At 26.7% G+C, this 16,941-nt stretch overlaps 1 protein-coding gene across 2 annotated transcripts; it reads right to left on the bottom strand.

The window, feature by feature from the left end:
* Positions 1-257: 257 nt before the first annotated feature.
* Positions 258-10,501, bottom strand: LOC136078064 (V(D)J recombination-activating protein 1-like). Of its 2 annotated transcripts, XM_065792866.1 has the most exons (9): positions 3,775-4,736; positions 3,387-3,679; positions 2,837-3,046; positions 2,456-2,698; positions 1,908-2,110; positions 1,473-1,799; positions 1,218-1,376; positions 943-1,046; positions 258-542 (listed from the first exon to the last, which is right to left on the bottom strand). In XM_065792866.1, the coding sequence occupies exons 5-9, from the start codon at positions 2,067-2,069 to the stop codon at positions 530-532; spliced, it is 765 nt and encodes a 254-aa protein (XP_065648938.1). In that variant the 5' UTR covers positions 2,070-2,110; positions 2,456-2,698; positions 2,837-3,046; positions 3,387-3,679; positions 3,775-4,736; the 3' UTR covers positions 258-529. The 2 variants fall into 2 exon arrangements, with proteins under 2 accessions (XP_065648938.1, XP_065648937.1); XM_065792865.1 differs by lacking the exons at positions 258-542; positions 943-1,046; positions 1,218-1,376; ... (2 more) ...; positions 2,456-2,698; positions 2,837-3,046 and adding an exon at positions 10,404-10,501 and having other exon boundaries at positions 3,537-3,679.
* Positions 10,502-16,941: the final 6,440 nt, after the last annotated feature.

Below are 16,941 nucleotides of genomic sequence, written 5' to 3'. Positions count from 1 at the left end.
TCTTTATATAAAGTTCTAAATAAATACCTCTTTTAAATTATTTATATTTTCATTTTTCAACTTTTTATATTTGCTATATATACATAAAAATAATTCAAATAAAAAAGTTTTCTGAAATAAATAAAACTTTCTTTTTTATATAAAGTCAAAAATAAATATCAATTTTAAATTATTTACATTTTCTTTTTTGACTTTTTTTTATTGACATATAACTTTTAAAATGTAACACAGATATCATTTCCTTTTTCTTTTTTTAATTTTAGGTCTCAGCGCTCTATTTTTAGGATTAGTTTTTAGATGGTGCGATTTAAGGATGCTTTTTAATCGCATTGTTGGTGAAGGAATAGATTGATATATAATCTTTAATTTGTTGAACTCATGATGAATTGATTCACCTCCTTGTTCACCATAGAATCCAAAGCCAGCACCCCATTTTTGTAAGAATGGTATCGCATGATCTTCCATCATGTGCAACTTAGGTGGCACTGAACCCTGAGGCCATTTGGCATGATAAAATTGCATTAAATCATCAACATATGTTTCTGTATACAAAAACACAGTTATCAAATGGTTAAGCAGAAGAAAAAAAAATTACATTATATTATGTCTTTATTCTTATTATATAATTTATTGTTTAGGTTTTTGCAATTTAGTTTATAGTTGTCAACTATACCATAAAATTTAAAATATAGCTATTAATTATTACATAATTAGATTTTTACGTTTATGTGAGAAAAATTTAACGCAATACAATAAAACAAGCAGTAAAGAGGCACTACAATGTTAAACAAATAAAAAATAATTATTTAAAATAGTAACTATTTTATTTACAAAACTATTACATAAAACATATCTAGTTGTGTTAATTCAATTATTGTCATAGTAGTTTTTGAAGAAAATATGCTATAACAATTGGAAAGCTTATTAAAAAGTTGTTTATACTTGCTACTGATTTCAACTGATTTTTCATGAACAGTTGTTCCAAACAATCCATCGTTATAAACAAGAAGCGGAACAGAATTACAAAGCTCTAATATAGATTTTTTCTGAAAAAACACAAATGATACATTACTTGGTACTTTCAGCTTATAATTATCACTATTATTTTATCATCAGCACTATCACCGTCATCATCATTATTATTATAATAATTATTAAATATATATTATATATAAAAATATAAAATATTATATGTAAAACATATAGCACATATTTACTTTTAGCATTTTATGTACATGGTTTCCTATAAAACTTTTCCCATGATATGCTTGTCGCTGTACCTTGAGTTTTTGCAAAATCAACTCAATCTGTTGAATGCATGGTCCCTCACTTTTCTTAAAAATCAGTTCGTTTTCCAAACCATTACACTCTCTAACCTAAAAAAACATGTTTTTTATCCGCATGTCAAAAATAACATAAAATAATCTTATTTTCACAAAGTTATATTTATTAAATTTTATAACAATTTTTACTTTTTCCATTTTTGTTTCGTTTAGCAAATTGAGTTGAGGGATGTAAAGTGACTGAATATTTTCTATACAATCTTCATTATTCAATATGGCTATAGCTACAGTATCATTAACCAGCTGGATTTGGTCATCTAGTTTATCAATGCACCTTTTTAGATTCAAAATTTTTTGTTGTTTTAAAATATAGTCTTGATACGGTTGAGATAAAAGACAATTTTTATTTTTTAATGATGCTGCCATCATAATGTCCACTTCATGGGCTGCTTCCTCAAACATGTTAAAAAACTTGAGATAAACACCAAGAGCAATATGCAGACTTGGTAAAGACACCTAATTATGCAGAGAACAAAATAAATTTATTATTTAAATATAGTCAATGTGGTTCTATGGGAAATAACTATGGATTAAATATTAACAAAATGTAAAACAAAAACTAACCTGGTTTAAAGGTATTCTCAGGATAGGCTCTGCTATAACATTATTATAAAACTTGGCCTTTTTCTTAATGCCACCATCTTTCATAAATCTTTCAAAATCAGCTTGCAGATTTTCCAAGGTATGAGATTCTATGCCTGTTCTTTCTTTTTTGCAAACCTTCATTTCATTTGTGGTTGCGTAACAGAATAAACAACAATGTTTACCTAAAAAACTACCAACTATTAAATACTAATCCTATTTTGGTGAGGTGAATGAACAAAGCAGGATTTAGTGGTCAGACATTATCATATATATATATATATATGATAATGTCTGTATATATGATAATGTCTGTATAATGACATATATTTATATATATATATATATATATATATATATATATATATATATATATATATCTAACATGCAAATTTTACAGTATATATTATATATATATATATATATATATATATATATATATATATATATATATATATATATATATATATATATATATATATACATATATATCATATCATATATATATACATCATAATTTATTAACATACTTGTATTTCATTATTTGTAGCGCTTCTATTTGTTTTTCAAATCTTGCCATGGCTACTTTAATATTAGCTCTGAGGTCTTTTGATTCAAATATGTTAAAAACAATAGTATTTTCAGAACTATTTGGATTTATGGTATTAACTATCTGGTAGCTCATCTTGAAACTTCCACCACCATAATCTCCTCCAATTTTGATGTGAATTTCTTTATTTTGAATAAAATTATGATTCACAAGATCATTGCAACTAGAAAAAAAAATTATAATGGACTGAAAAGTTAAGTAATACTGAAAAACTATAAGTTATATATATATATATATATATATATATATATATATATAATATGATTATTTATTATCTTTCTGTAATTCTAAAATATCTTACTTCTCTAACTCTTCTAGATGTCTAAATATATGTTTGGGTAAATCAGAAATATAACCCCAAGAAACTTCCTTAATTTCTAACTTATCTTTCTCATCTTTTTCAAAAAAGAAAGGAGCATTTTCAACAATAACTTCATTGCCTGACCAATTTTCAGCAACTACTCTTTGTGACGCATTTGATGCAGTGCATATATTATAAGTCTTAAGCCACCTGTAAAAACAATATATATATATATATATATATATATATATATATATATATATATATATATATATATATATATATATATATATATATATATATATATATATAAATTAGTAGAAAATCACTTATCAAACTTTTTTCACACTGTGTATCATCAATTAGACTTAAGTCTTATTACACTGTGTTTCATCTATTGTCTTAATAGATGAAACACAGTGTAAAAAAAATTTGATTTTTTTTTTTTAACAACTTGTTGCACCATCAGTAAGTTCATCAGAAAGCTACTTTCCTGATGAACCTTCTGATGGTGAAACAAGTTGTTCAAGGAAAAAATATATATATTTACCTAGACATAATTTTAAGTTTTTCCCATGGTACTCCCATATCAGTTTTCATTGCAACCATCACACTTGCACTTATTTCAGAGTGGTTTAGTCCTGCATTATCTAGTATGGAGTGCCTTGTGTCTTGTGATAATGAATTTAGCAATTTACTTGTTTGATTTGCAACTGCATCGTTTAAATTGCCTGCTAAAGTCTCAAAATGCTTTGCAATATTTGTATTACGCAATCTTAATGTTGATTGTGCTGCCTGAGCACTATTGACATAAGCTTTTGGTGCATGAGTAAAAATCATTGGCTGAAAAGTAGAAATAAAACACGAAAATATTTATTTATAAAAAATAAATTTTCAAATGTTTATCTTTATAAAGACATATCTTTATAAAGACTTACTCGAGGTCCTCCACTTTTAAATTCAATTTTTTTTGTCCACTTTTTGCCATTTTTTGCTTAATAATATGAAGGGCTGCTTCTTCTAGCTCTTGGGGAATATCACTGTCTTTATTTATTTCAAAGATATCATTTATACTTTTTTTTGAATTACTTGATGAAGTCAGTAATGATGTTGATAGCAGTAATTCGTTATGACATAAGCTTTTATGAGTTTTGAATATTTCATACTCTTTTAATGCATTAAATTTTTGCTTGCATAAATTACATACAAGAGTTAACATCTGAAGAAGAGAATTAGTTTTTTTACTGGTCACCATATCATCAATATAAATTTTTTTATTGCACTTTGGGCAGAAAGTCTCATCAATATATTTATTTTTCATTTCTTCCACAAGACATAAAAAACAAAATAAATGTTCACAGCTTTTCAATGTAACAGGCATTTGTGGTATTTTATTACATTTACAACATAAACAGAGCTCTAAAAAAGGATTCAATTCATTTTGTAGTTCTGATATATCAATACCTATGTTTAAATTATGTATAGGTAATATATTTTCTTTTATTGAGTTAAACATTGCAATTGTCCAACATTTTTTGTATTTACAAGATATATATATTTTTTTAATGAGTTTAGATTTTTTTAAAAGTGAACGTGTGAAAACTGTACCATGCCGCACATTTTCAGCCATCTGACATGTGGCACAGTTTATGCTATGTGGTTGCCAGTTAGTATACAGAGATAAAGAAGTTGTTGTTCTTCTTTTGTTTGCATTATTAATAGTGCAATAACACTTGTGGCAAATATTTTTTGGATGAATGTTCTCTATTTCTTCGAATTTAACAAGAAACACTTGCTCTATTATAGTTTTAAGATTATTAGTCAAACTATATTGTCTTTTTCCAATCCATTTTGCACAAGTCCTGCACAAGTAATTTAAATTTTCGTAGTGCAGTTCCATCTAAAGATAAAACAGTAATGAATCAATGAGAGAAAACTAATTAATAATTATTATATAAACAAATTTAATGTGGGCTAAACTTTAAGAATATGTTTAAAATTTTTAAGAGAACTATTGTAAACAATATTATGTATTGTATTTATTTTATAAAATTAAACTAAATTTGAACTAAATCTTGAATTAAATTATAGTTTATATAATAAATAAAATATGGTACATCACATGCATAACACACACACACACAAACACCAACACACACATATATTAATACATACAATATGCATATAATGCTTTATGCATATACATTACATATAAATGATACATCATTCGTATATTATTTACGCACATCATTTACGTACATATATAAGTGCCTAGTTCGTTTGCGATATTTTTTTGTTTAGTTATATTTTAATAACATCTAAATATAGAAAAACTAAACTAAGATTCTTAGTATAAATTCTTGATTCTGACATAATGACATTTTGAGAGAGTTTGGTGCTTCTTAGTCTAAAAAGCACCCAACTCTCTCAAAACGTCATGCACTCGAGTGCATGACGTTTTGAGAGAGTTCTGAGTAGTTAACTCTGTTAAAATGTTATTAGATGAGTATCTAGAATTTACACCTAAAAAAAGTTGAAGCAACAACCAGAAAAATATCATAATTACAGAAAAGATATATCTAAAATTAAAAAAAAAAATTACGGAAATCCTACAGTCAGAAGTTGAGAAATTGGATTTCAAATAAATAAACAAAATCACTAATTAGCAACAATTAAGCCTGAATGAAAATATAAATTTAAGTAAAAATAAGACTTTCTTTTCCATTTTTTATTGGTTTTATGATACAATTAAGATATAAATTTATTGAATTAGGTCAAAAGTATGGTAAAATCAATCAGTTCTACAAATAACATAGAAAGCAATGGTTGCTATCTAAAATATAGTTCGTAGCTAAGAACCGCAACCATTTTAAAAGCTCAAAATTTTTTTTCTATTAACTGGCGCATGCGTGCCTAAACATAGCGCTTTTTCCTAATATATAAACGACCGTGCTAAATTTTTCATTGAGATCAATGGGCATGGTTAAATCAATCAAATCAATAATCAATAATTTATTTCTGAAATAAGATTTTACACTCAAGGAAGTTTACAAATAGTAAATTTACTAATATAAAGTAAACACCTGCTAATGTTAATAATATCTAATTCAAATAAATATAATGCTAATTTTCATAATATATAATAAAAATAATAAACTTTATAACATAAAAATAACGATGTTAATAATAACTTTATAACATAAAAATAACGGTGTTAATAATACCACTAATAATAATAACAATAATAATATAATAATAATGATAATAACAATAATAACAAAAATAATAATAATAATAATGATAACAATATTAATATTAGTAGTAATAGTTAAAAGTAGTTAATAATAGTAATGTAAATATTTATAGAAATAACAATAAGCAATAGTAATGACAACAAAATATATGATAGAAATTAAAAAAAAAAAAAAAAAAAAAAAAAAATACTAAAGACAGCAAAAATTGATAATAGAAATTATAAACACTAACTATATTTTTTTAATAAAAAGTAGAATAATCTAGTTTTAAAGGTTGAGAATGAATTGAGAGCTTTTAGTTCATAAGGAAGGTTGTTCCAAGTTTTAATGCTTTGATACTTTATAGATTTATGTCCGTATTTATGAGAGCAATGTTTAGAGACAGACAGGTTTAAATTACTATTGGAACGAAGGTGATAACGAGAGTTGGCACTTTTGGAAAAGAAATTGATGAAAGTTAAAGGTAGGTTATTGTGTTGGTGGTTCCAGACAAATTGGCAGTTTGAAAATTGAATATAGTCACATAGTTTTAATACTTTAGAAGTTAGATAGAGCACATTAGAATTAAATTTAATATTCTGAAAATAAATAATTTTTAAAGCCTTGTTTTGGAGGTGGGATGACCTAATAAGAGCTTGTTGATGGGACTGCCCCCATACTTGGCATGCATATATAAGATGTGAGCCGAAAATAGCATGGTATATGTTCAAAAGTGTTTCAAGATTAACATAATGGCGAACTTTGGCCAACATACCATTAGATCTACTTAGTTTCATTGCTAAGTCTTCACAGTGGGATAAAAATTTGAATTAATTTTTATACCAAGATATTTAATTGAGTTAACAGGTTCAATTTTTTTGCCACTTAATCTAAAGTTCATATGTTTATAGATTTTTGTTTTATTTGATTTAAAGATAATAAGTTCAGTTTTGTTAGAGTTTAGAAAAAGTTTGTTGGAGCGAAGCCACTGAACTAGATTGGCAAGATCATGGTTAATGTGTTTGTTAATTTTTTTTAAGGATTTATTAATTAGCATTAGGTTAGTGTCATCAGCAAAGTGGTAAACAGTAGCAAACTTAATGGACGTATGAAGATCATTAATATAAAGAAGGAAAAGCAGTGGTCCCAATACTGAACCCTGTGGAACACCATTAGAACATTTTACAAGGGTAGATTTTGAGTCATCAATAGCAACAAATTGTGTTCTATTGTTTAAGTACGAAATAAACCATTTAAGGGGTACGCCTCTGATCCCATAATATTCTAATTTTTTTAACAAAATTGAATGATCTACTGTATCGAACGCTTTCTGTAAATCGACAAATACACCGCATGCAAAATATTTGTCATCGATTGCTTTTCTAATCAGTTCAGTCATTTTAATGAGAGCATGAGTTGTGGAGTGATTGGCACGAAATCCATACTGATGGGTGTAAAAACATTTAAATTTTTCAAGAAAAGCATAAAGCCTAATATGCATTGCCTTCTCAAATAGTTTACCTATATTAGAAAGCAAGGAGATGGGTCGATAATTTGTGAAATCTAGTAAAGAGCCTTTTTTAAATATTGGAATAACTTTGGCAACTTTAAAAATATCTGGGAAAATACCACTTTTAAATGAGTTATTTATAACAGTACAGAGAGGCTTTGAAATAATGTGTGGGACTAGTTTAAGGAGGAATGTAGGTACGCTATTAGGACCAAAACTTTTTTCAGTTTTGAGCTTGTTTGTAATGAGACCAGATATTTCATTTTCAGTAACAGGATTAATAAAAAACGATTTAGCATTTGGAATGTTAAGAAAGTCACTAAATACGCGTTTTGGGGGTATGGCTTTGCTAAGCAGTTTGTTATGTATAGTGCTAAAAAAATTGTTAAATATATTAGATACGGCAGTGTGATCAGTGATAAGATTTTCGTTCAATTTAAGTTTAAAAGATGTATTGTGTGTAGAAGGTCTAATATTAATGATTTCTTTTATTCCCTTCCAGGTGTTTTTAACACTATTCAGATTATTATTAAAATACGTAATATAGTATGTTTTTTTGCTAAATTTTAATAAATTGGAAATTTTGTTTCTATAAAATTTAAATTTTGTAAATAATTCATTTTTCTTATAAATATTTTTTGATTTTATAAACTTTTTGTAAAGTTTGTTTTTAACTGAGATAGATTTAAGTATTCCATACGTTATCCAAGGTTTTGATTTTAGTTTAATTTGTTGGTTGGTTAGTATTTTGTAAGGAGCATGTCGGTCTAAGATTTCATCAAATGTTTTTTAAATAAAAACCATAGACTTATTAACATCATCATCTTTTTTAGTAGGGAGTTCCCAGTTGATATTAGAAATTTCTTCAATAAATAAACTTTTATTAAATTTTTTTAAGCATCGTCTGTAAGTTTTTACTTTTTTGGGGTGTTTGGGTATGCCAGGAATGCAAATAAATTGTGCCATGTGGTCTGAAATTGAAATCGTAAGGTTACCTGAGTATTGATCAGTTGAATGAAAGTTTGTGAATATGTTGTCAATCAGCGTTTTAGATGTAGCCGTTATGCGTGATGGTAAAATTATAGAAGGGCTTAGTGAGTAAGAAGTTAAAGAATCAAGATATGTAGAAACAGGGTTAGATTCATTGTGACTTAATAGATCCATATTAAAATCACCCATTAGAAAGATCTTTTTTTTTTCGTTAATTAGCTTTTCAAGTAGAGGAGTTAAGTGGGAAGAAGTAAACTCATGTTGATTCATTGAGGGATGACGATAAATGCAGCCAATTATTATGTTTGATTCACAAGGTTTTTCGATTTCAACAAAAATAGACTCTAAATATTTAGATGAGTAAATCATAAGATCATTGCAAACTACGTAGTTTAAATTTGAGCGTAAGTATAAAAGTGCTCCTCCTTTTTTAGCCTCAGTAGGACAATGCTCAATATTAAACCCGTTTATGTATATATCAGTTATATTTGTATCGTTTATATATAAATTAGATTCTGTAATACCTATTGCTAAGGGAAAATTATTAAGAGAGCTGATAAGACTACAGAGTTCGTCAATGTGGAATGGTAGAGAAGCGATGTTAAGATGAATATATAGTTCCGAATTGGGGAGCATAGTTTTATTGAGATCAATAACGTCATAGTATTTGCAATTAACAGAACTGGGAAATTTATTTAGATCTTTAAAGATCTTTTTATGATTACTTGGAGTCTCAAAAGAGTTTAATGAACTAGTAGGTATATTCTTACATAATAATGTTGATTTAAGCTCTAAGTTGGAAATCGAGCTGAACGCCATACTCTTAGATAAACAACTATGAAAATAAAAATCTGACGAGTCATTTGAAAGAAGATTATAAGAGTACGCATTAATATGAGTACACTTTGCATGGACCCATGAGTTACACAGATCACATTGGATGGCTCTTTGATTATCAGTTATATTTTTATGACAAGTATTGCAGAGAGATTTGAATGCCATAATCTTTAGAAAAAATATTTTTATGTATATGCAGTATTAACTAATTAAAGTGACAAAGTGTAAAATAGAGGTTTAAAAAATAAATGCAAAGTAAAAGACTAAATTTAATAATTTAAAACTTGGGTAACCGTTAGCGTGAGTAATCGAAAATAATTTTTGAAACAATACAAAAAAATAAGAACAATGATAGAAAAAAAGAATCCCATTAAAGGTAATTAAAAGCTAACTTTTATAAAATTAAACAATCAAAATAAATTAAAATTAGACAAACCACGAACTAATGTTAAAAGTAACTATGACAACAATAAATATCGAATATAAAAAAACTAATACTATAATAATATCTAGTATATTAATAATATAAACTAATAATAATATAACTACTGTTAACTGTTACTAATAATAATATTATCAACAAAGATACTAGAACAATAACAAATAAAATAAGTCAATAATAAATAAGTTTATAAAAATATAATATTAAAAATAAATGTAATATTAATAAATGTATATTAATGTATAAAAAAATATGTATAAAAAATGTATAAAAAAAAATGTATAAAAAATGTATAAAAATGTATAAAAAAATATAAATGTATAAAAATGTATAAAAAAATAAATGTATATTAAATAACTAGGTATCAAACGAGGACTAATAATAAATACAATTAACTATGAATAAATAAAATGTGAGAAAATAAATAATAACATAATGACTGAAAAATAATAACTAATGAATTATAATCATGATTACAAGTTGTATCGTAAAGAAAAAAGAAAATTATCTAAAACAAAAAATAAAGAAATAATAAAAAATAAAAAATCTTCTAACACTACTTTTTCTTCTTTCTTTTTTAATTGATTATTAAATTCTTCTTATCTTTTTCTTCTATTTATTTGTTTACTTTACTTTTCGTTCTTTTGTTTACCTTTTTTTTCCTTCTTTTTTTTTTTTTTTCCTTTTCTTATTTAAGTTTATAAAGTGTTAAAAAATTCGAAGTTCTTTTTTATTTTTTTATATATATTTTTTATTTTCCTTTTTGAATGCTTTTTGGTGTGTGTTTGCTTCAAGTTAATTTATATGATTGTTGATAAGTTATTTGTGCTTATAAAATAAATAATTAATATTTTTATATATAGATTTTTTTTTTTTTTTTTTTTTCAATATTCTTTATATTTATCTTTAATTTTCTCTTTTGCCGTTATAAAAACGCATCCGCCATTGCGAAGACCTTGCAAGATCGATCCATTATACCAACTTCAGATCAAGTTGAGCCTATTACAATTAAAAAAAGAACAATACCCTTATTTGACACCAGAACAAAACGGCAGAGGGCTGAAATGTTGCAATTTACAATGCCTCAGGTAGATAATAAAGTGGCAAAAACTATATATATGTATATATAGTTTTTGAATAATGAGTTTGCACAAATGCGCAATGCCTCAGGGAGATAATAAAGTGGCAAAAACTATATATATGTATATATGTATATATATGTATATATGTATATATATGTATATATGTATATATATGTATATATGTATATATATATATATATATATATATATATATATATATATATATATATATATATATATATATATATATATTATGTTGCATGTTGGATTTTAACAGAATTTTAACAGAAATACTATAAATAAAGTTATAGCTGTATAAAAAATATAGAAAGAATAATAAATGGCCATTGATTAATAAAAATGAAATTCTTAAAGAAAATATAATGAAAAATAAAATTGTAAACAAAAAATTTCCTATGATCAAAATTCTTATCAAAAAGTATTACTTACAAACGCATTGTTTCTCCACAAAATAACCTGCTAAACAATATACTGACGTAATCGTAGTCGAAACGTTACGCCAACCACAAACAATCTTTTAAGCATAAAAAATACTCAAAAGAGACTATGCTGTCAAAATATATCTGACAATTAAAAGAAAAAAAAAATAATTTTAAACTAAACTGGTCTATTCTAAAAGCTGCACCTGCCTATAATAATATTTCCAAAAAATGTATGCTATGTTTGCAAGAAAAATTTGAAACTATTACTCATATGGATCAAGAAAATTTACCTAACAACAAATAAAAAGTCTGAATTAATTTCTAAATGCGGGCATTAAAATAAATACCTTTTAAAAAATTATAAAAATGGCCAAACTAAAATAAAAAGACCTTGCAAGATTGGTTAACCATGCCCATTGATCTCAATGAAAAATTTAGTTTCTTGCTCGATCTGAGAATATTAGAAAAAAATAATAATAAAAAAAATGTCATTACAAAAACGTCAAATGTTGAATTATAGGAACTAAAATCATTTTATTACATCAAATCCATCTTTATTTTATTTTAGGAATGAAAAAATCAACTTCAATTAGCAGCAACATACCGTGCGCAGCACATCTACTCCATTTAGTGGTTATCGAAAGTTTTTTAAAGCGGTTAAGGAAGTTAAAGATGTATTGAATGCCTGTAAATTATTGGTTACAAGAACACACAAGTCAGTTGCAAGTCAACAGATAAATATTAATGCTTGCCAAAACGTACAACAAAAAAAAATCAATTTTAATAAAATCATTACTCCGTGTAAAACCAGGTGGAACAGTGGTTTAATATGCATGGAATCAATTTTGCACTTTAAACAAGGCTATGACATTATTTCTGCTAGTAACTTAAGAACTGATGACATTTTGAGGGCAATCATCCTGACTCAAGAATAATTTGAAGTCATTGAGAAAATTGTTCCAATTTTAAAAGTGATAAGTGATTTCTCAGAGCGTATTTCTGTAGAGAAACGACCCACTGGACATCTCATAATTCCTGGCCTATATGATATCCAAGAAAAAATTAAGAACTTTACTTTGGCCAATGATAAAACAACAGCTGGTTTTGTTTCTAAAATTCTTCCAAATCTCAACAAAAGGTTCCCTGACTGTGGTTCTAATATTACATAAATTCATTGTCGCATTTTTTAGACCCAAAATTTCAAGGTCATTTATTTTCAAGATTTGGAAAAGAGTGTCAAACAATTAAACAATTGAAACTAGCACCATCTCCATACCAAGAACTTACCCCAGCAGAAAAGCTCCTTTTTGAGATGATGAATCATGACAGTCCATAGTCTGGGTTCTTGGACACATCAAATCAAACCCTTTTGATGCAGAAATAGATGCTTACAAAAGGTTGGGGTTCCCACAAAAGAGCTATGACATTCTGGAGTGGTGGAGGGTTCATTCACCACCATTACACTCCAATGTAGCAAAAAAGGTTTTATGCATTCCTGCTTCATCTACTTCATCTGAGCGTGTATTTTCACAAGCTTGAAATATTGTCAGTTGCAAAAGAAATCTTCTAAAGCCAGAAATACTGGAAAAGCTTGTTTACATTAAAGAAAATACCTCAAGAGTAACAATTAAAAAATGGAAAATCGAAGAAGATATTCCAGAGTCTGAAATCGATTGATTTTAATTAAGTTAGACATATTTTTATATTGTTTCCATTGATGTATTCTATTTGAAATAAAATAAATAATAGAACAAAGCTGTGAAACTTTTTTTTCATACTCCCGAACAATACCGACTATTGTTTACTACCAAACCTTAAAAAGAGTTAAAACATATACTACCGTTAGTAATACCGATAAACAATAGTAGACATGCTTAACACCGATGCTCTCGTCAGTTCCGACTTTTATCACTACCACATTCCCTTACTAGGTAATATGAGCACTTTAAATCAGCTCAAAAATATTTGTTAAGTAAAAATATAACAACCTGACAGTTAAAACGAATTTTAGGAGTGTAATGATTTGTTATTAACAAAATTTTCATTAAAAAATCAAATTTAAAAAAATAAAAAAAAATTACTTCGTTGTTTTTAAAATTTTTTCAACTAAAACTTTTAAAATTTTATTAACTAAAACGATAAAATTACAAACTTTTTTGAATTTAAATTACAAAAAGATATTAAATATTGTTAAAATATTAAAAATCTATTCTTTGTTTAGTTTTTATTCAAAAAGCAATTAAAATCACTGCAATTTTAGGACTAGTTTCAATGAAAATTTTTGACAGTTCAATGAAAAACACTGGGTAATTTGACCATGCTCATATTACGCAAAGTTGTGTCTATAAAAAAGTCAAAACTAAATGTTTTTATGCATTGTTTTTCAACGAAACTGATTTCCAGAACATATTTTTCTTTATGAAAAAATAATTTTCATTATTTTAGCATCAAATTTTCGCGCCACAGATTTATTCATTTTAACAACGCCAAAAATTTAATTGCGTTCTATTTAGATGAAAGCCACTAATTACTGCGTATAAATTTACGCTAATTGTACTAATTCCTGTTATCACCACATAAAGTTGATTCAAAAAATACACAGCAACTTTAACCTCACTGCTTAAGAGAAAGACGCCTATGATGGCGTAGCGCCTATGATGGCATACCTGTCATATTTCCATAAAAATTAGTTTTGGTGAAAAAGTGATTAGATCTACATGACTATCATGACTTTACATTAGTTTTAGTGAAAATACGTCCCTTGTGCACAATATTGTTTTCATAATCAATAAACATTGATTTTAGGATGTGCTGTTGTAATTTTATTCCCTTCATATATTTAAGATTGTGATTTTATTGTTATCTGTGCAGAATGAGAAATTTCATGCATTTTATATCCAAGTTTTGTGCATTTAGTGGAATGGTTACTTTAATTTTATCTTTTGAACAAAGCAGACACAGCTTGTTTTAATGAAAATGATGACTTCTTCCCATAATGGCATACTGACGATTTGGGTGTGATGCAATTGTTGGGAAAACCTTTTTTTTTGGAAAACCTTTTTTTTTTTATAAGAAAAACTTTATAAGTTTTTTTTGGTCCAAAAAATACATAAAATGCAATATATCCTATGCGTATGCGTGAAACTTTAAAATGCTGTTGTGCAGCATGAAATGGTAAATTAGGATGGTTCCGAGTATTTTCTGGCTTTTCTGAAGGAAGACTATAAGGTTAAATGAAATCATCAAGTTACCCTTGATGCTTGCCAGCCCCATCCTCCCCTATGCCATCATAGGAGCTAAGGTTGCCTATGATGGCATACTTGGGGTTTTTTTAAAAATAGAAATAACTGATGAAAACTCCGAGGGTTATTATTGTTCTACATGTAACAAGGGATGTATCCTAATGTATCAAAACTTCTATTATCTGTCTTTAAGTATGCCATCATAGGCGCCTTTCCCCTACATATTAGAAATCTTTTAATATGCTCAATCTTGAAATTTGTTAAAAAGTTTCTTTATGTTGCTACATAAGTTTGCTACAAACGTTTCTTTATGTTGCTACCTAAGTTTGCTGCAAAAATTTCTTTATGTTGCTACATAAGTTTGCTACAAAAATTTCTTTATGTTGCTACTAATAATAGTAATACAAATATCTTTAAAATTGTTAAAAAAAATCAATTTAAGCAGATAAAAACGTGCCTTAAAAAAAAAATGATCTGGTGCTATTGGTGAAATCTCTTAAACTAACTGCATTGATTGATTAAGTTTTTGGATGTATTGATGCAGGAACACATTGCAGGACACATAGCTTAATTAATTAAACTTTTTGATGTATATATATGAGCAAGCTTTTGTAAAATGTAAACTATATATAAACACTTTTATTTACTTAATACGCTTTAGTGAAAACTTTTAATTAAAAGTTAACGTTTTCCACTTACACCACAAATAATATCGCCAAAAATATCGTAAAAATCATGAATTTGTTGATAAGATTAGTTTAAATAAATATAATTAACTTTTATACAATATATTATATAATTGGTATTATGTTTTTCAATCTTGGAATTTTTAACACGATTTTCGTTTACGGCGTTTTGCAAACAATATTCAAATGTTACATTTTTAAACATTTAAGTCTGTTAGAAATCATCATTTCGTACAAAAAAGATTATAACGTTTAGCCTTATCCACATCATTCTGAAAGTTGTATTTTTAAAAACAACGAACCATTCATCTAACAATCATCATCGATCACAATTTTAACATGTGTAACTTTAAATACCTTGTAAAAACTTTTTAAATACTTTCAATTAGTTTTTTGTTTTAAAGAATTTTGTGAAGAAAATTTGATATAGACCAGCGGTGTAGACCAGCGTCAGATGGTTTTAGTTGAAATATGTTGACGCGTCAAAATTTGGACTTGATTATGTCTTTTTTTGACATTATTATAGATTATTTATAAAAGATTATAATCAAAATTTCGTTGATCTACTATATTACGCACATTCTGCATAAATAAATTATGAACATTAATTCATTTTTGTCTTTGAGATTCAATAAATCTTTTTTGTAAAGATGTTGATTTGAAAGATCTCCAACATTTGCCATTTTGATGGTTAACAATGCTGGTTGTATGATGATTTGTATGATGGTTCCACTAATCAATTGTTTAAAGATTTTCTGCTGACTACTATTCTGCTAATTCATATTTCTGCTGACCGACCATTCAACTGATTGAACTGCTGACCGACCATTCAACTGATTGAACTGCTGACCGACCATTCAACTGATTGAACTGCTGACCGAACATTCAACTGATTGAACTGCTGACCGACCATTCAACTGATTGAACTGTTGACCGACCATTCAACTGATTGAACTGTTGACCGACCATTCAACTGTTTGAACTTTTTGTTGATTAATCTTCCTGCTGGCTGTTTTTTTTGCTAATTAACCATTTTGCAAATTGTCTTTTACTTGGCCATATTGCTAGTTAATTGTTTCGCTGATAAACCATTCTGCTAATTGATTTTTTCTGGTAATATTTCTGATTGATATTTCTATACTGGCTACGCTGTTATTTGATTCTTTGGGTGAATGACCATTCTGCTAATTAATTTTTAAAATTCCATTACAGAAAATATAAACTTCCACTACAAAAAATATTAAATACAATTTTTAAACGAAATTTAAGTAATAATTCTCAATCGATACTTTCGTGCTACATAAAATTGCGTCGTAAATGGGGAATTAAACATTCTCCGGAGCGAAACACATCGAACTTATTGAGTTTCGAAAAGCATCAAGCTTATTGAGTCTCTTAACTAAATTAACTATTTAAAACTTTGCTGCGCATTTATTAACATTTTAAAAAATGTTGTTAAATGCCTTTAGGTTTTTTTATCGGCTCGTGTTCCATTTTTAATGTATTTTAGTGCATGGCGTAAGTTAGTAATTGCGTAAAGTTAAAAACACATTTTTTTAGCTTTTCTGAATTAAAAAAACAAAAAAATTTTTTTGTTAATTAAGATTGATACAATTATTTAGACATAAAAAAAAATCTAA

This window comes from Hydra vulgaris, chromosome 03 (assembly GCF_038396675.1).
Source record: "Hydra vulgaris chromosome 03, alternate assembly HydraT2T_AEP".
In the NCBI taxonomy this organism is placed as follows: domain Eukaryota; kingdom Metazoa; phylum Cnidaria; class Hydrozoa; order Anthoathecata; family Hydridae; genus Hydra; species Hydra vulgaris.
Note: the sequence above shows the minus strand (reverse complement) of the source record. Positions and strands in the feature narration are given on the sequence as shown.

What these genes read in the sequence shown, in the direction of transcription:
- LOC136078064 (XM_065792865.1), bottom strand. Translation starts at nt 4,736, where the DNA reads ATGGAACTGCACTACGAAAATTTAAATTACTTGTGCAGGACTTGTGCA.